This window comes from Salmo trutta, chromosome 4 (genome assembly GCF_901001165.1).
Source record: "Salmo trutta chromosome 4, fSalTru1.1, whole genome shotgun sequence".
NCBI classification, from domain to species: domain Eukaryota; kingdom Metazoa; phylum Chordata; class Actinopteri; order Salmoniformes; family Salmonidae; genus Salmo; species Salmo trutta.
In genome coordinates, this window is record NC_042960.1 from 58,761,051 (window position 1) to 58,786,742 (window position 25,692).

At 41.4% G+C, this 25,692-nt stretch overlaps 1 protein-coding gene across 7 annotated transcripts in view; it reads right to left on the reverse strand.

The window, feature by feature from the left end:
- cadps2 (Ca++-dependent secretion activator 2) overlaps positions 1-25,692 on the reverse strand; it is a 237,066-nt gene that overhangs the window by 39,704 nt on the left and 171,670 nt on the right. For 3 of the 7 annotated variants that reach the window (XM_029751534.1, XM_029751537.1, XM_029751536.1), the window contains 7 exons: positions 24,380-24,536; positions 18,247-18,388; positions 15,892-16,047; positions 15,546-15,693; positions 2,569-2,643; positions 1,412-1,495; positions 1,250-1,282 (listed from right to left, as the gene is read on the reverse strand). In XM_029751534.1, coding sequence (XP_029607394.1) covers positions 1,250-1,282; positions 1,412-1,495; positions 2,569-2,643; positions 15,546-15,693; positions 15,892-16,047; positions 18,247-18,388; positions 24,380-24,536 — 795 coding nt within the window. Of the gene's footprint in view, positions 1-1,249; positions 1,283-1,411; positions 1,496-2,568; positions 2,644-4,419; positions 4,435-15,545; positions 15,694-15,891; positions 16,048-17,851; positions 17,957-18,246; positions 18,389-24,379; positions 24,537-25,692 lie in introns of all 7 variants that reach the window. The other 4 variants (XM_029751538.1, XM_029751532.1, XM_029751531.1 and 1 more) reach the window with 3 other exon arrangements.

The window sequence follows — 25,692 nt, forward strand, 5'->3', positions numbered from 1 at the left end:
GGTGAAGGGAGGAGGAGCAGGAGAGCAGATTTGGCAGGCTCAGAGCTCTGGGAACCAGTGTCAATGGGACACGTGGGATTCGCTGAGTCAAGGACAGGCGGGAGGGGGAGGTTTGAAGAGAAGGACAAAGGCTTGGCTGGCTTTATCAACAGTCCCACTCATGGATGCTGAAAAGGGTGTCAGAGTGTGCTTGGTTACGATAGAGTGAAACCACCTCTTGCTTTGGGTTAAAAGTTGGATTTGTGAGTCGAAACAGGCCTCCCTAACCAGAAATGGAGCGCTGCCTACTGGTGAGTGGACTGAATCCTTACCACTAGACCACCAGGGCAAACCTTTTGATGGCTTAAGAACAAGAGTATGTCACAATGAAGTGGCTAAACTGACCAAGTAATGACACCCTGGCCCTGCTTTCACATTTAGTGAATCAGAGACTTAGCCTTGCAATCCCTGACCAATGGAGAGTCGGCGGAATGTGCCTGTCCAGAGTGAGAATTATACCGTGACATTTTTAATTAATGAATAATTCCAGCACCCAAACAGTGTACTGTGCACTCGAGCCATTGGATGAATGGAAAGAGACATCTGTTACAAAACACTAAAAAGTGTAATGACATTCTGTATTTGACATTGGGTCTACACTATTACCTTTTTTGTAGTAAGAAAAGCTGGGACACCTGAAAAGGGGCTGAGATACGAGACGGTCCCGGGATGACAAGTGCAGCCACACAGAAAAAATATTTACCACTCTAGCAGTACAAATGGTATTTTAAACAAATAGGAGAATTATTAAATTAGCATTATTTCAAGTCACCCCCCCAAAGTTTGACTTTGTTGCATTTAGGGGGTCTGAGATCCCCCTGGGCCCCCCGTAATGAGTCATTGCATCTCTCTTTGGGTTATTAGAGGGCTTCCTCATCGCTGTATTTGTCATCTTTCTGTCGGCTGATTGAGCTCCTGCTTCCTGCCATGGTGCTGTCACTCAATAGTGTTGATGCGGCATGTAGTGACCGCCCATGACCGACACCTTGGCAAATCGCTCAAAAAACGTTTTCATTAGCCAACGGTGCCAATAATTAGCCCTGCACGTCATCACAACCTCAAATACTGTGACACAACGGTGTTTCAAGGCAAAATGTTAAAATATTTCACCCACATTTAACATCAGCGTCTGATGATAAACATCTAACAAATATGATCTTGCTCAATACCAGTAAGACATTGTTAGAAATGAAGGAGAAATAATACTCACAGGCACATCCACATACTTGGCAGCTGCTTTCACCTTTGAGGCAAAGGAAAGATACAAAAAAAGTTCAACTGAGCAGATTCGGTTACAACAAATGACATATTGCTTTTCTTAGCACTGAATGCAAAGGGTCCGCATTCTCTGGAGTGGAACAAAAAAGCTTACCGTGAAAGATAGGATAGAAGAAAAGAATGTCCCTTCGTCATATCTGGAGAGTTTGGAGAGAACACCGTCTAAAACTCCAGCAAACTGCCAGGAGAAAGAAGAAAATCAAACATGTTAGTTGCCATTTGTAAAAAGAAGGTGGGGTATGAATGTACTGCCTGAATGACTTTCTTCTCTTCACATTTTTTATTGTATGCGTTCCGCTCTTCTTTTGGTTATAACATATTCTATCATATTTTGTATACAATATGAGAACAATTAACTGGGTTATATCACACCTTAGTTCTATTTTACTAAGAAAGTGTTTCTTAATAAAATAGGCATTGGATTTGAGGTGGAGAAGGGCTGAAATATACAGTATCTATATGCAGGATTAGGGTTTCAAAGGGAGGGTATATTACTGGAAACTTTTTAAGTTTACCAGTAAACTACAAGGTATCTATTTTGGTATCTTTCAAGGATTTTATGAAATCTATCACAATACATCTAGTGGCCCTTTTACATACTTCAGAGAATCACAGATGTCTGTAATAATCTCTTGCCCTCGGTGTGGCCCTGTCACATGTAAAATATGAAATTATTAAATAAGAAGATTTTAAAATATTTTAAAAATTGTATGACAAAGCTGTAAAACATTAACCTAAATATAAACCATCAATTTAGTGAATTCCATTGGTGTTTAATATGAGGGTTTCAGCATGAAATATACTTATATATATATATATATACACATTTTTTGTACAAACCTTTATTTATATTACTATGTCAATATGTATTTGTTGTTAATGTTGTGACGTCAAACTGGTGGCAGTTGTGAAAAAAGTACTTTTTTGAAGAATTAATGGAAAATAATGCCATCGTTGATTAGATGCTTTTTTTTCATTAATTAGGCTATTTTCTATTGAACCATATGGTTTATCTACTAGAAACCCATGGACAATATGGACACATATATGATAAATGAATACTATATAAAACAAACATTTAATAATGTTATTCAAGTATAAATTACCAACAGTTATGATAGATTGCCATAGATTTCCAGTTAATAATCCAAAATGACAGAAGATTCCAGTAACTTTGGTAAATTACTGGTAGCTTTGCAACACTATGCAGGATGTAGTCATTGGGTCTGTAGAGGATGTGCACTAACATACCTTTGTGACCATGGAGGAAATCATGTCTTTAAACGCATCATCGATCAGGACATCGATTTTCGAATGGTACTGTTGCTGAGGAGGGGGTAGGGAGACAAGCAAACAGTTTTAAGATCTATGATGAGGGAGATAAGGTAAAAATGATTCCTTCATTTTGGCATGCACGCACACACGCACACACTCTCTCTCTATCCTGACTCCCTACCCAAAACATTCAGCAGAGAAAATCTTCCCATGTAGCACCGGTGAGTTAAGCAGCTAATAGGGCCATTATGTGGCTGAATGGCATTCCCGCTCTCATTGGATGGCAAAGGAATTCGAAGGATACTTTTTGTGCTTCCCCACAATTAGAGCAGCCTTGTGTTCCTCTAAAGCACCGGTCCAGCTGCGGAGACCAAAGGCTCACACTAGATTCAATTAATCCGCCATTTCATGTCTCATAACCCCTATATTCATGAGTATTTTTTACCCTCCCAAAAAAATCTGCCAAAAAGAGGGAGGGATAGAAAGGAGTGAGAGAGAGAAGAGAGTGAGATGGGGGATAGAAGAGGGAGGGAGAGCCTCCATTTGCGGCGTTGAATGGCTGCCTTCGACGCTCGCACGGCAGCCAGGGAGTTCATCTCTTGGCGACAATGCCCTTTCACGACGCGTCTAAAGAACACCCAAATTAAAAATTTCAATCAACAAAGCCTGCAGATCGGTGACAAATTGAGGGTGCATGGAGGTCACCATCGGCAGCCCTCATTTTCTTTTCACCTTTTTCTTCATCCCACGAAATGGCAGCTTCTTTCATAAACAGAATTTCAAGCGAATCTTAAGGACTTTTTTTTTTTACCTCTAATAACACTCCTGTGTTTGCTTTTTATTTTACAGAGGAGGCCGAATTGTGAGGTCCTTCTTCACATTAGAGAATATTAAATTGTGAGGTCTTTTGAAATGTGTGCACCACACCCAAAATAACAATTAATTTTTAAAACTTTTATCTGGTAGCAAACTGCTAAGAGCCCGAGTTGTTTTATTCTAAGGTGCAACTGGCATTTCCAAATGTAAGCTTCCCATTCCAATGACAATAACAACAACATAGTTAATTGATTATTTCTTTAGACATGATGATCCTGGTGATATATTGGTATACAGCAAGACAGTCCCAATTTGCAGAGATGCTTTTGATGAAGATATTCGATTAAGCATTCGCTGGGGAATGATTTCGGGGTAGAGCTATCTATGAAGTGGAAAATCACAAAGGGACACATTCCTCCGTTCTATTGAAGTCTCCTACCTCAGCCAGCTTGTACTTTGAGAAAAAATTCATTTCTGATCTCCTAAAAGTTTAGACGACTTCTCCATTCAGCAGTTTGAATAGGAAGTATGATGAGCTGGCAATGGCAGACGCCATTCAGCGCGCAAACATCTGAAATGCCAGGATCTCTTTTGTGTCGATCAGAAGCGAGCACTCTGGCATAGACCGCTATGCACAAAGACATTCTCTGGTGAATGTGCAACATAGTGTTTGGATTTAGTTCAAATTGAGGTCCCTTTGAGACAAGGACCAGAGGAAGTTAAATTTGTTTGCATATATGAATGTGCTCTTAAAAAACACTGTTCCACCATTGTTCAATTCCATTAAAAAAACTCTAATATAATAAAAAGATCTGTAGTGGCAGGTAGCCTAGTGGTGAAGAGCGTTTAGCCAGTCGAATCCCCAAGACGACTAGGTGATTAAATCTGCCGATGTGCCCTTGAACAAGGCACTTGTAAATGTTTTCAGTAGGTGTAAGCGTGACAAGGAGGGGACTAACAAAGAAAGCTGAAGGTGGTTTAAGATTCTACAAAGGGATGAAGAACACTTACCCATTGTTTGTCAATCTTGGATTCAAACAATGACGTGCAGGATGTATGAAAATGAAACCAAGGAAAGAGTGAAAGAAAAAAAACAAGCAAAATCATCACCTTAAATTCAATAGCATTAGATGATTACAGTAAACAGTTTGCACACAATAATTTCATTTAAATATTTGATTATGCAGTATGTGTGTATGATACAAAAAAAACTATTTAACACCCCCAGGAAATTGTTAATATCTCTGCATATACAGTACCAGTCAAAAGTTTGGACACACCTACTCATTCAAGGGTTTGTATTTATTTTTACAATTTTCTACATTGCAGAATAACAGTGAAGACATCAAAACTATGAAATAACACATATGGAATCATGTAGTAACTAAACATTTTCAAATAAGCAAAGAAAAACAACAGTCCATCATTACTTTAAGACATGAAGGACAGTCAAAGCGGGAAATTTCAAGAACTTTTAAAGTTTCTTCAAGTGCAGTCTCAAAAACCATCAAGCGCTACGATGTAACTGGCTCTCATGAGGACCGCCACAGGAAAGGGAGACCCAGAGTTACCTCTGCTGCAGAGGATAAGTTATTTAGAGTTAACTCAACCTCAGATTGCAGCCCAAATAAACGCTTCAGAGTTCAAGTAACAGACACATCTCAACATCATCTGTTCAGAGGAGACTGCGTGAATCAGGCCTTCATGGTCCAATTGCTGCAAATAAACAACTACTAAAGGACATCAATAAGAAGAAGAGACTTGCTTGGGCCAAGAAGCACGAGCAATGGACATTAGACCGGTAGAAACCTGTCCTTTGGTCTGATGAGTCCAAATGTGAGATTTTTGGTTCCAACCCGGCATGTCTTTGTGAGACGCAGAGTAGGTGAACGGATGATCTCTGCATGTGTGGCTTCCACCGTGAAGCATGGAGGAGGTGGTGTGATGGTGCTTTGCTGGTGACACCGTCTGTGATTAGAATTTAGAATTCAAGGCACACTTAACCAGCATGGCTACCACAGCATTCTACAGCGATACACCATCCCATCTGATTTGGGATGAGTTGGAACGCAGAGTGATGGAAAAGCAGCCAAAAAAAGCTCAGCATATGTGGGAACTCCTTCAAGACTGTTGGAAAAGCATTCCAGGTGAAGCTGGTTGAGAGAATGCCAAGAGTGTGCAAAGCTGTCATCTCTGCAAAGGGTGGCTTCTTTGAAGAATATAAAATATATTTTGATTTGTTTAACACTTTTTCGGTTACTACATGATTCGATATGTGTTATTTCATAGTTTTTATGTCTTCACTATTATTCTACAATGTAGAAAATTGTAAAAATAAAGAAAAACCCTTGAATGAGTAGGTGTGTCCAAACTTTTGACTGGTACTGTACATAATGGTCTGGTTTGCCGAACCTGGATTAGACTTAACCTACTACCGAACTGAAAATAATGCTAAATGGAGAATCGCCATTGAAAGTTATTTTTAGCCGAATACTTCATCCGAGTCAGGTATACCTACATTGTATAAGATTTATATACATGTCAATTTTAACTATTAACATACATTTCTGTAGAAAGTGGAAAAAGGTTTGATAAGTATGCAATTTGCACTGAAGATGTCCATTAACACAGTGGTTCCCAACATTTTCTTGAACCGTGGCACACATTGATTGGATAAAAAAAAATTCTGAGGCACACATTCTTTTACTAATAGTTGATTTAGTGGCAATGACCTCCATCTCATCTGAACCAAACTGGAAATCATCAATTTTTTTGTGACAAAGATGTGTTTTAGATTAAATAGTGTTTATTAAAAATAAATGTAGCTCCGGTAAAATCAATGACTGGATATGAATGGACAAAGCCATCGATCCCTTGACACCATTCGTTCCAATGTGAAGACTCAATAGAGAAATGCACAATTTGAACTATTCCAGGAAGTGATGTTGCAGGCTAGCTCAATGTTGCCCCCTCTCATTGACTAACTCAAGTTGAAGGCTGCCATTAGCAACTCAATTATCCTTATAAGTTCTTCTGTGTGCGATTTAAAAATTATCGGTTCAAGAATGTACATCTGGAGTATTAGAAGCAATTATTGGTGCCACGATTGTCTTCCAAAAATGTTTTTATTTCCACAAAGATTCACCACGAAGAGTGCCATTTTTACATTCACTATATTGGGGATCCTGTTTTCCGCTAACAACGGCCTTGAATTTCCGTGGCTTCAATAAGAGGGGGCAGTCATTCTCCAATGGGTACAGGTTTTAATTTTTAAGCGTAAAGGTCTAGAGATGAGTGGTTTTCTGCATTGTAAAGGTGCAACCACAGACATAAAGCCATGCTCCGTTTGTTTCTATAGCGGAGGCTGTTGTACTGCAAAGCCCAATCAGACTTGCCTGTGCTAATGGTTCTCAGATGCAAAGTAAAATTGTGACTCGTTTCAGGAAACTAGGCGGGTCACTACTTCACAGGAGAGCCATTTGAATGTAACCTTTTTTTAATCAAAATGAGTTTTTTGGCAGAAATGCATTCTGAAATGTGAACTTTCATGTGCCTTAATAACAGACTTGAGTGCCATCGGTAAATACGAATAAAATTGTTAAATTATGAGCCTAGTTGGTTTAGCCACAGAAAAAGTCAGCAACCTTACCGCTTACCATGATTGGTTGATATAATGAGTGGGCTGGACATGCCAAGAGATGAGTTCAGATTGGTCTGCCATATACCATGCTTCGGTCCATTTGAGCTGGTCAGTATGTGTAGGTAATCCTGTCTATCGCAGCTTTAAAAAAAATGTATAGCATAGTAGAACTGCGTAAGTGTTGCTCTCCACTTTCTGGAGGACCGAGAATTGAAATCAATGGCATTAAAGTATGATAGCTAAGGAGATGGAGAAAACACTACCAACTAAGGGCAACCATGGCATCCATGATATATATATGGGTAACATAGTCTAACTAGCTACATTTTCATTTGTTACGCGTTTCTAATTTTGACAGAAAGTCATTTTCATTTCAAGTTAAAGTGTACTGTCAACTAGCTAGCTAACGTTAGCTGGCAAGCATATCTCAGAACCATTTGCTTTGCTAGTTATAGCCTAATTTTAGCTAGCTAACATTGAACTTGGATGTTTAGCTACCTGCAGATTCATGCAGGGTAGTAACAACATGAGTTGGGATTATGGTTCATTGTTTACCTAGCTAGCTAGCTAGCTAGCTACATGTCTTAACAAAAGACTCCACTATGCAAGTAACCATTTCAATAGAATGTCACTGTGACGACTGTTGATAGACGTAGCTGGTAAATTCGCTCTGGCTATCTACTCCAACTTCAGAGCACTCTCATCTTAGTGTGCCAGAGCGCAGAATAACTGACAAATTTATGAACGCTTAACACCTGTTGAATATGGCCTGTGTCAGTAAAGCGTAAATTGTTGCCAGCAGCACAGTTGCAGTCACCAACACTCTGGATAACATAAAAACAGCCTAACCAGCTCTGCTAGGGTAAGTAAAATGGTCAGTTAGTTGTTCTCTCATTTGTGTCTGGAAGTAGCTAGCAAGCTAACCAATGTTAGCTTAGGAGCGTGACTGTTGTGATTAGGACTGAACGCTTGGATCAAGCCTTAAAGAGATGGGTGGGGCTAAAGCTTAAAAGGATGTGAATGATGCTGAATGGGTGTAGACAAAGAAGAGCTCTCCAGTAGGTACCAAAACATTTAATGGCCATTTTCTCAAAAGTATGTTACCATATTTATCAAATTTCAAACAGAATTACTTATCCATTGTTCCTCAAATAAAGTGTATGATATACCATTTTGTAGCTCTGTGTCTCTGCTTTTATCCAATGTAAAAAACACAATTTCAAATTTTGCTATGTAACACCGAATCAAGGCGGTCGGTCACAATTACACAAATTACTTAGTCATGATGCTCACCCCTCAAATGACACAAATGTAAGAGCAGCTCTAGCTCACCGGACTTGAAAAAACGATACAGATGCAGAGTGCATTCGGAAAGTATTCAGACCCCTTCACTTTTTCCAAATATTGTTACGTTACAGCGTTATTTTGAAATTGACCAAATTAATTTTGGATTAAAAATGATTAAATTGTTGTTTTTCCCTTATCAATCTACACATAATACCTTATAATGACAAAGCAAAAACAGGCTTTTAGACATTTTTGCAAATGCATAATAAAAAATTTAAAAAACAGAACTATCAAATTTACATAAGTATTCAGACTGTTTACCTAGTACTTTGTTGAAGCACCTTTGGCAGCGATTACAGCCTGGGGTCTTCTTGGGTACGACGCAACAAGTCTGGCACACCTGTATTTGGGGAGTTTCTTCCATTCTTCTCTGCAGATCCTCTCAAGCTCTGTCAGGTTGGATGGGGAGCGTCAATGCAGAGCTATTTTCAGGTCTCTCCAGAGATGTTTGATCGGGTTCAAGTCCGGGCTCTGGCTGGGCCATTGAGAGACTTGTTCCAAAGCCACACCTGCATTGTCTTGGCTGTGTGCTTAGGGTCGTTGTCCTGTTGGAAGGTGAACCTTCGCCCCAGTCTGAGGTCCTGAGCTCTCTGGAGCAGATTTTCATCAAGGATCTCTGTACTTTGCACCGTTCATCTTTCCCTAGACCCTGACTAGTCTCCCAGTCCCTGCCGTTGAAAAACATCCTCACAGCATGATGCTGCCACCACGCTTCACCGTAAGGATGGTGCCAGGTTTCTTCCAGATGTGACGCTTGGCATTCAGGCCAAGGTGTTCTTGTTTGTCAAGGTCTGAGAATCCTTTAGGTGCCTTTTGGCAAACTCCAAGCGGGCTGTCATGTGCTCTTTACTGAGGATTGGCTTCCGTCTGGCCATTCTACCATGAAGGCCAGATTGGTGGAGTGCTGCAGAGATGGTTGTCTTTCTTCAATCTCGACAGAGGAACTCTAGAGCTCTGTCAGAGTGACCATCAGGTTCTTATTTTTATTTTTGATTTAACTAGGCAAGTTAGTAAAGAACAAATTCTTATTTACAATCACGGCCTACACCGGCCAAACCCGGACGACGCTGGGCCAATTGTGTGCCGCCCTATAGGACTACCAATCCCGGCCGGTTGTGATACAGCCTGGATTCGAACCAGGGTGTCTGTAGTGACGCCTCTAGCGTCACTAAGTGACCATTTTACAATTTTAGAATAAGGCTATAATGTAACAAAATGTGGAAAAATTGAAGGGATCTGAATACTCTGACTGCACTGTAACCATGTGCCAATCAATGAATTATCTGAATTATATTCCATGTTCATTCCACAGGTCATGTTTATAAGTGAATGTCCCCCAAAAATATAAAAGATTAGTAAAAGTTTCACGGCACACATGAGTCCCTCAAGACACACCAGTGTCCCGAGTCACACCGGTTAAAAACCACAGCATGGTGTGTTAAAAGCACTTAGAACATCACAAAGGAAGCATAATTTGAAAAATAAATGATTTCCTCAGAAAATAATAAAAGCAGAATAATGTACATATCTTTTTTTACCTTGAAGAGTTTCGCAACATCCTAACAAAAGGCAATGAAAAAAAAATATCCTCAAAATAATTTTACTGTGAAATATACTGTTCAAAAAAATAAAGGGAACACTTAAACAACACAATGTAACTCCAAGTCAATCACACTTCTGTAAAATCAAACTGTCCACTTAGGAAGCAACATTGATTGACAATAAATTTCACATGCTGTTGTGCAAATGGAATAGACAACAGGTGGAAATTATAGGCAATTAGCAAGACACCCCCAATAAAGGAGTGGTTCTGCAGGTGGTAACCACAGACCACTTCTCAGTTCCTATGCTTCCTGTTTTGGTCACTTTTGAATGCTGGCGGTGCCTTCACTCTAGTGGTAGCATGAGATGGAGTCTACAACCCACACAAGTGGCTCAGGTAGTGCAGCTCATCCAGGATGGCACATCAATGCAAGCTGTGGCAAGAAGGTTTGCTGTGTCTGTCAGCGTAGTGTCCAGAGCATGGAGGCGCTACCAGGAGACAGGCCAGTACATCAGGAGACGTGGAGGAGGCCGTAGGAGGGCAACAACCCAGCAGCAGGACCGCTACCTCCGCCTTTGTGCAAGGAGGAGCACTGCCAGAGCCCTGCAAAATGACCTCCAGCAGGCCACAAATGTGCATGTGTCTGCTCAAACGGTCAGAAACAGACTCCATGAGGGTGGTATGAGGGCCCGACGTCCACAGGTGGGGGTTGTGCTTACAGCCCAACACCGTGCAGGACGTTTGGCATTTTCCAGAGAACACCAAGATTGGCAAATTCGCCACTGGCGCCCTGTGCTCTTCACAGATGAAAGCAGGTTCACACTGAGCACATGTGACAGACGTGACAGTCTGGAGACGCCATGGTGAACGTTCTGCTGCCTGCAACATCCTCCAGCATGACCGGTTTGGCGGTGGGTCAGTCATGGTGTGGGGTGGCATTTCTTTGGGGGGCCGCACAGCCCTCCATGTGCTCGCCAGAGGTAGCCTGACTGCCATTAGGTACCGAGATGAGATCCTCAGACCCCTTGTGAGACAATGCTAGACCTCATGTGGCTGGAGTGTGTCAGCAGTTCCTGCAAGAGGAAGGCATTGATGCTATGGACTGGCGCGCCCGTTCCCCAGACCTGAATCCAATTGAGCACATCTAGGACATCATGTCTCGCTCCATCCACCAACGCCACGTTGCACCACAGACTGTCCAGGAGTTGGCGGATGCTTTAGTCCAGGTCTGGGAGGAGATCCCTCAGGAGACCATCCGCCACCTCATCAGGAGCATGCCCAGGCGTTGTAGGGAGGTCATACAGGCACGTGGAGGCCACACACACTACTGAGCCTCATTTTGACTTGTTTGATGGACATTACATCAAAGTTGGATCAGCCTGTAGTGTGGTTTTCCACTTTAATTTTGCGTGTGACTCCAAATCCAGACCTCCATGGGTTGATAAATTGGATTTTCATTGATCATTTTTGTGTGATTTTGTTGTCAGCACATTCAACTATGTAAAGATAAAAGTATTTAATAAGATTATTTCATTCATTCAGATCTAGGATGTGTTATTTTAGTGTTCCATTTATTTTTTGAGCAGTGTATTATAATGCTTTCAATGTGCAAAAACTCTTCAAAAAATAGTAATCCAAGAATCAAGAAGAATTGAACACACTTCTTGTTAATTATCCAAGGTGAATGGCTATATCCTATTTTGCATACCATAAGTAGATCAGAAATACATAATGTTTATTTGCTAAGCTACATACACTACATGGCCAAAAGTATGTTAACACCTGCTCGTCGAACATCTCATTCCAAAATCACGGGCATTAATATGGAGTTGGTCCCCCCTTTGCTGCGATAACAGCCTCCACTCTTCTGGGAAAGCTAGATGTTGGAACATTGCTGCGGGGACTTGCTTCCATTCAGCCACAAGAGTATTAATGCTACAGCGATTTTATGCTGTAGCGTTAAGATTTCCCTTCACTGGAACTAAGGGCCTAGACTGAACCGTGAAAAATAGCCCAAAAACAATTTTTCCTCTTCCACCAAACTTTACAGTTGGCACTATGCATTGTGGCAGGTAGCATTTTCCTGGCATCCGCCAAACCCAGATTAATCCGCTGGACTGTCAGATGGTGAAGTGTGATTTACCACTCCAGAGAACTCGTTTCCATTGTTCCAGAGTCCAATGGCGGCGAGCTTTACATCACTCCAACCAATGCTTGGCGTTGCGCATGGTGATCTTGGGCTTGTGTGTGGCTGCACAGCCATGGAAACCCATTTAATTAATCTCCCGACGAACAGTTATTGTGCTGTCATTGCTTCCAGAGGCAGTTTGGAACCCGGTAGTGAGAGTTGCAACTGAGGACAGACAATTTTAGAACACTCAACAGTCCCGTTCTGTGAGCTTGTGTGGCTTACCACTTCGTTGCTGAACAGTTGTTGCTCCTAGAAGTTTCCACAATAACAGCACTTACAGTTGACCGGGGCAGCTCTAGCAGGGCAAAAATCTCACCAACTGACTTGTTGGAAAGGTGGCATCCTATGACGGTGCCATGTTGAAAGTCACTGAGCTCTTCAGTACGGACCATTCTACTACCAATGTTTATCTATGGATATTGCATGGCTGTGTGCTCGATTTTATACACCTGTCAGCAAAGAGTGTGGCTAAAATAGCCTAATCCACAAATGTGAAAGTCTGTCCACATACTTTTGGCCATGTAGAGTATGTACACCTAAAATATAGCCTACTGTAGCCTATCAAAACTAATATCCTGTTGGAAACATATATATTTTTTGAATAATCAAATCCTCCTGCTGTAGGATTATTTTACTCCTGGAATGGAACTGGACATATTAAGATCCCACACCCGTAAATCAATGGTTCAGACACTGAATAGATAATGATAATGGACAGTATTTAGAACAGGTGAAACAACACCTTGCCATATCATAATAATCTCTTTAATTAATGCATTCATTCAATTAGGGCAATAATGACCATGGAGTTGGAATCTAAATTAGAATCTGTAGTGTACACTGAGTGTACAAACCTGAGTGCATCTGTTCGGCTATGAATCAACATCCTCAGGGACTTGAGAATGGAGCTGAAGGTTAAGGGGACAGTGAGCTTAGCTCTCAGTAGAGACACTGTGTAAATAGTCACCGGGTAGCGGAGGGTTAGCCTTTAGCAGGGTGAAATGCTGTAATGGAGAGATCGAGAGCTCATTCAGCCGCATCGATTTAGAGCAGCTGCTGCACGTTATCACTGATCTGGACGTGATATAAATGCGCCCATTGCAATGAATGTTTTGGCTGCATGGCAGTCAAGGTGATATGAAGATTACTGAATCTGTTACAGACCAAAGGAAACTTTAGTTCTTGAGCTCTTGAGGGAAACTCAGGCAAGGTAGGGAACAATACAGAACTCCTTTATGCAATCGCGGTGTCCGATTTTAAAATAGCTTTTCGGTGAAAGCACATTTTGCAATATTCTGAGTATATAGCCCGGCCATCACGGCTAGCTATTTTGACACCCACCAAGTTTGGCACTCACAAAACTCAGATTTACTATAAGAAAAATTTGATTACCTTTGCTGTTCTTCGTCAGAATGCACTCCCAGGACTTCTACTTCAACAACCAATGTTGTTTTGGTTTCAAATAATCCATAGTTATATCCAAATAGCTCCGTTTTGTTTGTGCGTTCAAGTCACTATCCGAAGGGTGACGCGGCGGCGCGTTTCGTGACAAAAGATTTCATAATATTCCATTACCGTACTTCGAAGCATGTCAAATGCTGTTTAAAATCAATTTTTATGAGATTTTTCTCGTAAAATAGCGATAATATTCCAACCGGGAGACGTTGTATCTGTTCAAACACTGAAAGTAAAACATGGAGTCGTCACATGCATGCGTGCGCCAGTGCCATTGTTCTCAGAAGGACCACTCTCCAAAACCCCTGCTGTTTTTCGCCCAGAGACTGCAGAGCTATCATTCAACGTTCTGGCGCCTTCCTAGAGCCAATGAAAGCCTTAGAAAATGTCACATTACAGCAGAGATCCTGTATTTTCAATAAAGAGGCTATAGAAGGACAAGAAATGGTCAGACAGGGCACTTCCCATATAGAATCTTCTCAGGTTTTGGCCTGCCATTTGAGTTCTGTTATACTCACAGACACCATTCAAACAGTTTTAGAAACGTTAGGGTGTTTTCTATCCAAATCTACTAATTATATGCATATTCTAGTTTCTGGGCAGGAGTAATAACCAGATTAAATCGGGTACGTTTTTTATCCGGCCGTGAAAATACTGCCCCCTATCCTTAACAGGTTTTAAGACAAAAAAAGGTCTTTAAACTGACTTGCTTTTAAAAGATGTCTAGAAATGTACACTCCCTATTGCTGACAATAAATTATGTATAACTGGGCTAATAACTCACTAACGGGTTCGTGCCCAGGCTCTGTCGCAGCCGGCCGCGACCGGGGGGCCCATGGGGCGGCTCACAATTGGCCCAGCGCAGTCCGAGTTAGAGAGGGTTTGGCCGACAGGGATATCCTTGTCTAATCGCGCACTAGCGACTCCTGTGGCGGGCCGGCCGCAGCGCACGCCGACATGGTCGCCAGGTGTACGGTGTTTCCTCCGACACATTGGTGAGGCTGGCTTCCGGGTTGGATGGGCATTGTTTCAAGAAGCAGTGCGGCTTGGTTGGTTGTGTTTCGGAGGACGCATGGCTCTCGACTTTCGCTTCTCCCGAGTCCGTACGGGCGTTGCAGCGATGAGACAAGACTAACTACTACCAATTGATACCATGAAATTGGGGTATAAAAAAAAACTCACTAACTAGCAAAGAATACAAACAAAATGTGCACACGTGGCTACATGCAGCTATCGCTTTGATCTCAAAACAAGCGCATCTAGTCATGACCGCTCATGCTGTAAACACAGTTCAGTTCAAAGTAAATGGCACAGATCCATATATGGCAATGGTCTATTTTCATATAGGCCTACTGATTGGTTATGCGAAACGGTCTGTGTAGAGTACGGGCTGAGTCATGCCGGTCAATGCTATACAATCCTACTCCAATGCATTCTGCCTTCAACAAAATCTCTTGCATAATTCGTTTTGCATACTAAATGTTGCATAGTTCACTTTGTTTTGGTATGTTGCATTAAAAGTGTCTAATATTGCGTTGATTCAACCACAATTGCCACAATAAAGGGAAACGTTGCTAGTGTTAACTAACCGGGAAAACTAGAAAGTTGAGTGAAGTTCAATCTCGTGCTTCTCTCTGTGGGCTGATATTTCTTCTGCACAGCAGGCCCGGGGGAGCTGCGCGGTAGTCTCGGGGCTATTGTGCGCCCACGCGCAGCTTAGAGGGATCATTGCTTATAACTGCTGAGGGCATGTAGGGTTGTAGGTTTAAAAATATGAATGAAGCTCTGTCATTTCTGTTAACTACAGTATATCCATTGTTCGCTACACTTGTTAGTTAAATAACGAAACAACCATGGATTTACGTTAGTCGAGTATGTGATGTTTTTGCATGCAATGCTGGTAATTTGTGATCAGTTTGTGCGGTCAAAGAACAGACAATAGAGGTTGAGTGTGGTTGTACCTCTTGACCGGAGTCCAGCACACAGAGTTTGGCACACTGCTTCTTGGCGTCCATTAGCATGTTGAACATGGTGCACACTGACAGCGACACCCGGAAGTCCGTTGACTTGCTGGCCTTCTGCATCTTGGAGTCGAAGGCGGCTTTCGTTCTTTGGGTATAAAAAGACAATTGAAAGGTGTTATGATATGGTTAATTCCTAGCAGGCTATGGAAAACACTGCTCAAAACCACATCACTAAACTCTTCCTCATTATCCTCAGTAATATCGCAGTTATAAACCAGGTATGCAGTGGTAAATGCTTAACCCCCAACCCATCACAGGTGGTGACGTCCTCCTGACCTCTGACCTTTTGACGCAAGCCTCCATCATGTCGCTGGCCATGAGCTTCAGCCTCTGCTCCAGGTGTTTGGCAAACTCTGGCTCGGGCCAGTGCAGGTCCAGGACAAACATCTGGAGGGCGTCCAACTTCCAGAAGAGGTCCTCTGAGGTTGCGGAGCCGTTACTAGGGGTTGGGGAGGTAAGAAGCCAAAGATTAACTTTGCCAAGCTTCATGGAAGTTCTGTCAGTTAAACATGAACAAATGAAAACTGAGTTACAAAGTCTGGGGTGTTGTGCTCGAGGGTTTTAAGTGAAGTACAGATGTTTTCTTGTATTACTGCTCAATAACTGAACACGTTTGACAATTTACATGGTTCACAGTTTAACATGTCAGAGTTACATATGACATGTTCTTAAGACACACCCAACAGTTCCTGAACATGTTCTACAGTGACTGAACACACCCTGGTGTCAAACTGACTGTTACTAAGGAGACTCTCAGCACACAGACAGATGGGTCTCCATCGCCACCTTCTATCCGGTGTCTACACCGCAACACATGGCAACCGGTGGCTGTAACCAGCATCCAAGTGTACAGCGAACCAGAGCGAGTGAGGGAGAGAGACAGAGGGTGAGGGGTGGTGAAGCACACTCACTTTTCTCACTTCGCCTTTAAAAGACTTACCTTCACAAGTGGGAATAAATAATTTTAGCGAAATCCGTGTTGCAATTAAATGCTCCCTCATATCCCCCCCTCATGACTAATTAGGAGCTCTCTTCTCTGAACGTCCCCTCTCCCGGGGGAATGGAACGATCCCCCACGCCCGTCTGTGCTTGCTAACGAAGTGCCAGTTTTTTTTCTTGAGCGAGGCAAGGGTAGGTGGGTGGGTGGTTTGAGTCTCCGCTGTTTCTACTGGGCCCTCAGAAGTCAACTTGTATTGTGATGCGGCAGAGTCGCGTGGAACTTCTTTGCCTGTTGTTAACGAGCTAGGTTGTTTACGTCATGTAGAATGTGCTAATCAGACCCTGACATTTTTATTTTCAGGTCTACGTAGTCTGTAGAATTATCACAAACACTCCAGGAAACCGAACCAGGGTACAGAATTTCATATATGAAAAAGCCCTTCAAAATTTTGCTTGTGGGGGATCTTGAACTGCTCATTTATGACAAAGGTTTGAGGAGAAAATGGTCACTTGACAAGTGCTGAAAACTGTTTAATAACAGTCCCAAAGATCAGCATTGAGGTTTCGAAGAAACATATTCACTGAAATCTGCAAAACGGCTACGCCTACTTACAAAATGTCAGGTAAATTAATTCCTTGCAAGCTGAAATAAGAATCCCAGTTCTTATTTAAAATTCATTAGGCATGATATACTTCACAACTCAGTGCTTAACTGAGCTGAGAATTGACCAGCATACCATAACATCACAGTTATAAACAGGTTTCAAAACAGGTGTCTCTGATACTATCCAATATACAATAAAAATACCTGAGATATGTTGGATGTGTGCACAAAAAACATGCCACAGCCGTTCCTGATCAAGGAGCCACAACATACACTTCACAAAGGAGATGCTGCTGTGCCACAAAACATTTGCCATGCTGCACCACATAACAACAACCCTCACAAGACAACAAAAACATGCTTTTATCTTGATATCAAAGAAGGTATCAGTCTGAGGTCATCAAAAGGGGCAATCAATCCCAGGAATATCTGGGCCACCTGAATTGCACAGTTAAAAGCCTCAGTAGTAGTAGACATATTGGTCTTACTATTAACATTTAAATGTGAGGGCAGATTTAAGTTTCACACTTCTACAAAATGCATTAAGCTAGTTCGATAGTTAATGGCATACCATTGGCAAAGGGAAGTAATAGAATGCGAAATAGTGTTCTTGAATTGGAGAAGTTTGACAATGACAAGACAACCACAGCACAGTCCATGCCACAGTGCCCCACTAGGTCTTGCGGCAGCCCATACACACGTGCTGTCACACAGCGGGCCCATCCAGGAGGGTGCTGAGAAGCTCGGCATCTGTGGGAGATTGACTTTGGGCAGAGGCACGCTCGGTAGGTTGTTGGTTATTGTCCTGAAAAGAAATGAACGGCAAACCAAACCAAACGACAACAAAGAAAGATGCGACAGAGAACAAAAGACAACAGAGAGATCCCGCTGAGTGTTGATGCTCCAGACTCCATGTGGTTTTGTGTCTCGTCAGTGGATGTTATCTAACCTACATTACAAACACTTATCTGTAGACATAAAAATGCAGACAGAAATATTCTAGGCTTGCTACTGTTCCTGATGAAAAGCACATCTCTGAGCTTTAAATAGCACAACAGAATGCAACTAATGACTACATTGAGGTGGGGTCCTTACTTGACGGACTGCCAGGTTTCCTGCTCGAAGCCGCGGTGGATGGACTGGGCGATGGAGGATTCCATAAGGTCTATGTAGCGCACCACCAGTGGGATGAACAGGTCCTGCAGGTGCTTGTGGAACATGCCATTGCACAGGTGAGCTGGGGGAATGAGGAAGGAAGTACGAAACAAATTAAAAGGTTTTGAATGTCAGCTTGAAGGTCTTTATACAGTTCAAGTCCTAGACTAGTTAAATCACGGTCCTTCCCTCCCACAGTCCACATTATGATATTTGCATAAACATTCCATCTTTTCACAATGTCCTGATATGCAAAGGAAGTAGGAGAAAGAAGAGGAAAGAGAGAAGAGAAAGATGCTCAGAAAGTCAGAGTAAGACAGAAAGGGCTCTATTTGAACAAACCTAATGCGATTGTAAATCTTATGTCCAGGTGTGTTTTGATATTTTTACAGCGGGAATTATGGGCGCAATAGCTGTCTGTGGCGCGAAAGGGCTGGGTTTTGATTAATAAATAAGTTGTAGGTGTGATGAGGGCTTGACCATTCACAGGGCAATCAACATGTTCGATGGCTTAATACTGCATGTGGTTATCTCAAGTGTTTGCATTGTCATCGACTCCAATTTGGCTGGGGGGCACAGAATATTCTCATCCTAGTCCATTGTATATTGATACGTTTATTAAATAGCATAGGTTACAGTAAAAAATAATAGCAACTGTAAAATACATCCAGTTTTTGCTAAATATAGTATATTTGGAGTGTTGGCAGTCAACATTGTTGTAATTGCTTCAATGAGTAGGCTTATAGGCCATACATGTCTTTATGCATTTGTCCTAAAAAGAAATTATACTAGCCTCCCCTTAAAATGTGTGTGAGGCATGTTCGCAATAAGCAAGATATAGGCCTATGTAACGTTGAGGTGGCATTATAGGACTGAATCACTTGAATATGTTTGGAGGAGCATTATAGGCCTGAATCACTTGAATATGTTTGGAGGAGCATTATAGGACTGAATCATTTGAATATGTTCGGAGGAGCATTATAGGACTGAATCATTTGAATATGTTCGAAGGAGCATTATAGGCCTGAATCATTTGAATATGTTCGAAGGAGCATTATAGGCCTGAATCATTTGAATATGTTTGGAGGAGCATTATAGGCCTGAATCATTTGAATATGTTTGGAGGAGCATTATAGGACTGAATCATTTGAATATGTTTAGAGGAGCATTATAGGACTGAATCATTTGAATATGTTTGGAGGAGCATTATAGGACTGAATCATTTGAATATGTTTGGAGGAGCATTATAGGACTGAATCATTTGAATATGTTTGGAGGAGCATTATAGGCCTGAATCATTTGAATATGTTCAGAGGAGCATTATAGGACTGAATCATTTGAATATTATAGGACCATGTAAATTGTGAGATCTACAAAAGCATGATGTAAAACCCTCATGAGTAGACCATTTAGAAACCTGATATTGATTAAAAAAGAAAAAAAGAAATTGTATTTATTTTATATCTTATCACCTTTAATGCTGCATTGTTGGAAATGGACCCGTAAGCATTTTACTGTTAGTCTACACCTGCTGTCTACGAAGCATGTGACAAATGACATTTTATTAGACATTTTATTTTGATATGGTACTTGGCTAATGCATGGCCAGGATAAGAAAGACATTGGTGTTGAAGCCTCTTTCATTAGAGTAGGGTAAGGGTAGCCTACTGAGGGATTCATTTTTAATCTAATGAAATGGAAAACAAGCAATTGTTAGAGGAATATACAAGGGTCTTTGGCATCATCTCATCTCTTGTTCCATTATGGGCATTTAGATATGTAGCCAACAGTACATACAGTGCATTTGGAAAGTATTCAGACCCCTTCACTTTTTCCATATTTTGTTACGTTACAGCCTAATTCTAAAATGTATAAAATTATTTTTTTCCTCATCTACACTCAATACCACATGACAAAGTGGAAACAGGTTTTTAGACATTTTTGCAAATGTATTAAAAAATAAACAGAAATACCTTATTTACATAAGTATTCAGAACCTGCTATGAGACTCGAAATTGAGCTCAGGAGCATCCTGTTTCCATTGATCATCCTTGAGATATTTCTACAACTTGATTGGAATCCACCTGTGGTAAATAAAGTTGATTGGACATGATTTGGAAAGGCACACCTGTTTATATAAAGGTCCCACAGTTGACAGTGCATGTCAGTCAGAGCAAAAACCAAGCCATGAGGTCAAAGGAATTGTCCGTAGAGCTCAGAGACAGGATTGTGTTGAGGTACAGCCCTGGGGAAGGGTATCAAAAAATGTCTGCAGTATTGAAGGTCGCCAAGAACATAGTGGCCTCCATCATTCTTAAATGGAAGAAGCTTGGAACCACCAAGGCTCTAACTACCCTAGAGCTGGCCGCCTGGCCAAACTGAGCAATCGAGGGAGATGGGTTTAAGTCAGGGAGGTGCCAAGAATCAGATGGTCACTCTGACAGAGCTCCAGAGTTCCTCTGTGGAGATGCAAGAACCTTCCAGGACAATCATCTCTGCAGCACTAAATACCTGTTTTTGCTTTGTCATTGTAGGGTATTGTGTGTAGATTGATGAGGGAAAAAAACATTTTAGAATAAGGCCGTAACGTAAGAAAATGTGGAAAAAGTCAAGGGGTCTGAATACTTTCCAAATGCACTGTATGGAGAGGGTTTTACACACATTCAAAATAATAACAGGCGCTGGCTAAATGAATGTACAACACATAGATGAAAAGGGGATGTCCACTCACTGTTTTGCTGCTCCAAAAAGTGATATTTTAATAAAGATGATTTTTTTTTTTTAAATAACATGTTTCATAAAAGCTTTGGTGATTAAGATTTATTTCAAAACAGTCTCACGAGCTCAAACCTTTATGGACAGTCTTGGCTACTTAGCAAATGTATTGGGCAGAACAACAACAAAAAAACAGCCTTTATTGAGAAGAGGGGAGGCTGTGCTTGATCTTTAATCGAATAAAACTTAATGGCAAAAACATTCGTTTTTTTTATATGTTGCTAAATATGAGGTTCACAGGCACAAAAAGTACATCTCTCTTGTTCCATGTGCACATGGGCACTGTGCGTTGCAGCTGAATAGGCTGTGGTTCCGCTGTCAAAATCCATGCCATAACCAACCGTGTTACCGCTAAGACCTCCTTTGTGCTAAATTAAATTGTCACTTTTGCACTGGTTTTTAGGGACACACCTCAGCACAAGCGAGCTGATGTTAGTTATGTAAATTGCCGAACATGGTGTTAGACATGTAAATTGCTGAACCTTTACATGCAGAAATTGACATCTAACGTGCGTTTGACACTTCCGCCACCTTGGCGCCAGCCGAAAATAGAGCCCAGAGAGAGAGATTCGCAGAGAGAGAGAGATTCGGAGAGAGAGAGAGAGAGAGATTCGGAGAGAGAGAGAGATTCGGAGAGAAAGAGAGAGAGAGATTTGGAGAGAGAGAGATTCGGAGAGAGAGAGAGATAGAGAGGAGACAAAGGAAGAGAGCACATAGGACTCCTGTTGGTCTCTCAGGGCTTCATTAGTCCTAATTTCCCATCACTCTGTTCCTTCATATCCCATTATTCTGTTCCTTCATGATTAACACTTGCCTTTTTACCCTCCTGAGAGCCCACGGCTCTTCTCCCAACAAGTTCCTGCATCACGCAACACATGCAGACACTAAAGTGAGCATTTAGTTAATCCTTAGTACACGTGGATATTAAGACCTGGTGTGATAAATGAAATATGTTTTGTTCACACTACAAAACAATCATTAAAATGTGGTATTACAAACAATAATGCTTCAATTCTGACTATGTATTTGTTCATTTATCACACAGTATCAACATAGCCTCTTTTCACCTTTCTGTACATGTTTATTATTACTCGCATATGTAAAAAAAGATATATTTGGGTTTGAGGCAAGTATCAGACAACGGCATTTGACAACATGGAGATCCTGAATGATGTAGGAACTGTCGGGGGACGAATCCTAAAAGGCAGACTTGACCTTGCAGGTCTATAGCTAAGCAACTATGAAAAATAAACTCACAAGTGGAATTGCAGCCTTTTTTCTTTTATCCTAACAATATCATCAGCTTAGACATTTTACAACTATTTTATCTCATTCACTAAAGGCATCATTAATCAAAAACAGGCTCCTCACCTGCAGTAAGTCAAAACAAAAATATTCCTCATTATGTTACTCTTCAAATCAAATAGTTGTTATGACAGTTGGAATAATTGCAAGATTAATGGAGAGTGGTAATAACAGAAAATGGAGAAAAAAACCCACAATAATGATATTTTGCCTACTCCTTACATAATTAGAATTTTATTTTTGAATGTAATTGCCCTTAAGCTGCCTGTCTTTCTGCTCTGGGTGAGGCTTACATAGACAATGTAAAACAACACTTCAGATGTAGCCAACTCTCACTTGGCAATGAAACAAAGGCTCGGAGCTAAGAGTGGATAAGGGAGAAGAGAGAGGGAGAAAGTATGAAAGAGAGAGAGAGTTTGATAGTACACACAAGGGCAAACACCTGGATGCCACACAGACTTTACACTCATGGAATTAAAATAAGTATTACACATGGTGGGAGCAGGTCAATAGTACTGAGCGATTAACAAAACATGATGTCAGTTACATTTTTGGAATTCCATTTTGTTCGTTTTTTCCTATGAGCTCAATGAGCAGTTTCTCTAGAGAGAAATCAGATCAAACCCAAACTGTGCAATGTAATAGGGAGTTGTAGTTTCCAACAGGCCAATATTATACATCATTTAGTGCAGAAAACGTGTTAATTAACTACAGTGACCATAATCCATTGTGCGCCTATTTGTCCGGTCTGTGTGGGTCGACACGGAGAGAAAAGACAGAAGACGCATGATCAAGAGGGATAGTGAGCAGTTGCTTCGCAAAGGTATATCTACCTGAAAATACATGATCTAAGTGATTGATAGTTGGTATTCAGCAGTCATAAAAGTATGCCTTATTTAGAACTACTAAAATTGTGATTTTGTAATACAGGATAGACAGCAGCTCTATAGAGATGAGACGATGACTTCACAAATAAAGTCATCAAATAAAACAAATGTAATATACACAACAACTTCAATATTTTATTAAAGTAAAGTGAATAAATGATGGTCAATAGTAATGGGCAGTCACTACCATCATGGGACTTGTATTCATTGTTTTATTCTGTGTTGTATGAGCATTCAACCCACATAATGCATAGTGCATTTAATGTTTAAAAAATAATTGGAATTTAAATCCGTTATAAAAATGTATAATTGATCCGTAATGACCTCAAAAAGCAGTAATTGCTCAGCACTACAGGGCAAATAATTAGAACTAAATGAGACAAATGTTTCGGTCTATGACTTGTTATCAGAGTAACCATTGCATGTTTACGAGTGGCCAGACATGTTGGAAAAAAGGGAAAACTACAAACCTTTGTTCGCTGATTAGTGAGCAAAGAAATCCAAATGGAGGACAGCCTGGTGAGACAGGTGCCTCAAACCGCACTAATACTCTCCTGTCTATGTGACACTGCTCCTCGCATTACAGGAGGTGACAGGTAGAGTCTTTAGCTGACAGCCCCGCGCCAGCCCCCTGATTTTACGATCGTGTTTCGACATCCGTTACCATCGTTTTATCTGCTTTTCATTTCTCATCGTTACCTCAGTGATGATGTTAATTATTGTGTTGCCCACGCAAGGACGGGAGCTCTAAGCACAGTTAACAACTTCTCCGAACGAGTGTTGTTTTGCACCGCTGGTGTTAATTAGGACTCTTAGTGGCATGAACATGCTCCGAGAAATACGGGATGTGTTTTGAAGACAGCTCAGGACAGGGAGGTGCCGAAGGCCATGCTTTAAATAGGGACAGAATGGAGTGTCAGGTGACAAAATAACTAGAGGGAACACTTCAGGGAAATACGCCACTCACAGTTACTGAACTGGAAGTTGTTGAACTGTGCACATGAATCAGTGATGCGTTCGTAGGCTACACTTTAAATCAGTTTTGGGAGGCTAAGCATAGGGTCAGAGGTAGATTAAGGGGGACACAGGGAGAACTGAGAACTCACGGTCACAACGCAGGAAGTTGTTAAGCAGCTGGAATAAGGGAAAGCTATCCCATGAGTCAACGGGCTGGACTTGTAGAGCACCATCCATGTCGACGGTGTAGAGAGACAGGAAGGTCTCTGCGTGCTCCGCCATCATCTCCGGCCACCACGAGAATGCCTAGAACAGAGCGGGAAGGAGAGAGAGCAGAGGGAAGAAGATAGCGAGAAAGAGAACAAAAAAGAAACAAAGAAAAGGGGGAGAAGGCTAAATAAATAAATAAAATAATACATTAAAAAAGGCCAAGTCAACACAAACCACTCTCTCTAGTTTACTCTGGTGAAGAATAGTTGGACATACAATGTAAAATGACACAATCAGAGCAAGATGGAAAGAAGTGACAGATGGATAGAGAAAAGACTGCTATGAAAAATAAAAGATCTTAAAAAAATCAAAACAATCTAATGAATGAAACCAAGAGAGAAAGAGCCAAATGGGTGATGGGTAGCATAAAGAAGGGACCTTGAGCACACAATGGACTCCAACACTTAAAAAGATGAATCACATATTGGTTATTACATTATGCTTCCAATGTGGCGCTTCAATCTCCAAGGTGAGGCTAGAAAAAGTTATTAAAAAGGCACAGACAGATATGTGTTTTTAACCTGCAATGTTCAGAGCGGAATAAATACAAAGCTCATCTGAGAACAGCAATAACTTATAATTTAGTGGTCATACTATCAGAAACAGTATCTATAATAGCAAAGAAATATGTGATAGTGTGTGACTAGGTGGCCAGTTTATTAGGTACACCCACCTAGTACCCGGTCGGACCCCCCTTTGCCTCCAGAACAGACTGAATTCCTCGGGGCATGGAAACATTGCTCAATTGGTATCAAGGGACCTAATGCGTGCCATTGAACATTCCCCACACCATAATATCACCAGCCTGTACTGTTGACACCAGGCAGGGTGGGGCCACGGATTTTGCTGGCGCCAAATCCTGACTCTGGAAATGGGATTCGTCGGACCAGGCAATATTTTTCCACTCCTCAATTGTCCAGTGTTGGCGATTACATGCCCACTGGAGCCTCTTCTTCTTGTTTTTACCTGATAGGAGTGAAACTTGGTGTGGTCGTCTGCTGCAATAGCCCATCCGTGACAAGGACCAATGACTTGTGCTTTCAGAGACGCCGTTCTGCACACCACTGTTGTATTGCATCGCTATTTGCCAGTTTGTGGCCCGCCTGTTAGCTTACGCGATTCTTGCCATTCTCCTTGGACCATGCTTCTTGACATTCTATGACCTCCCAGGTCCACCCATGGCTGCGCCCCT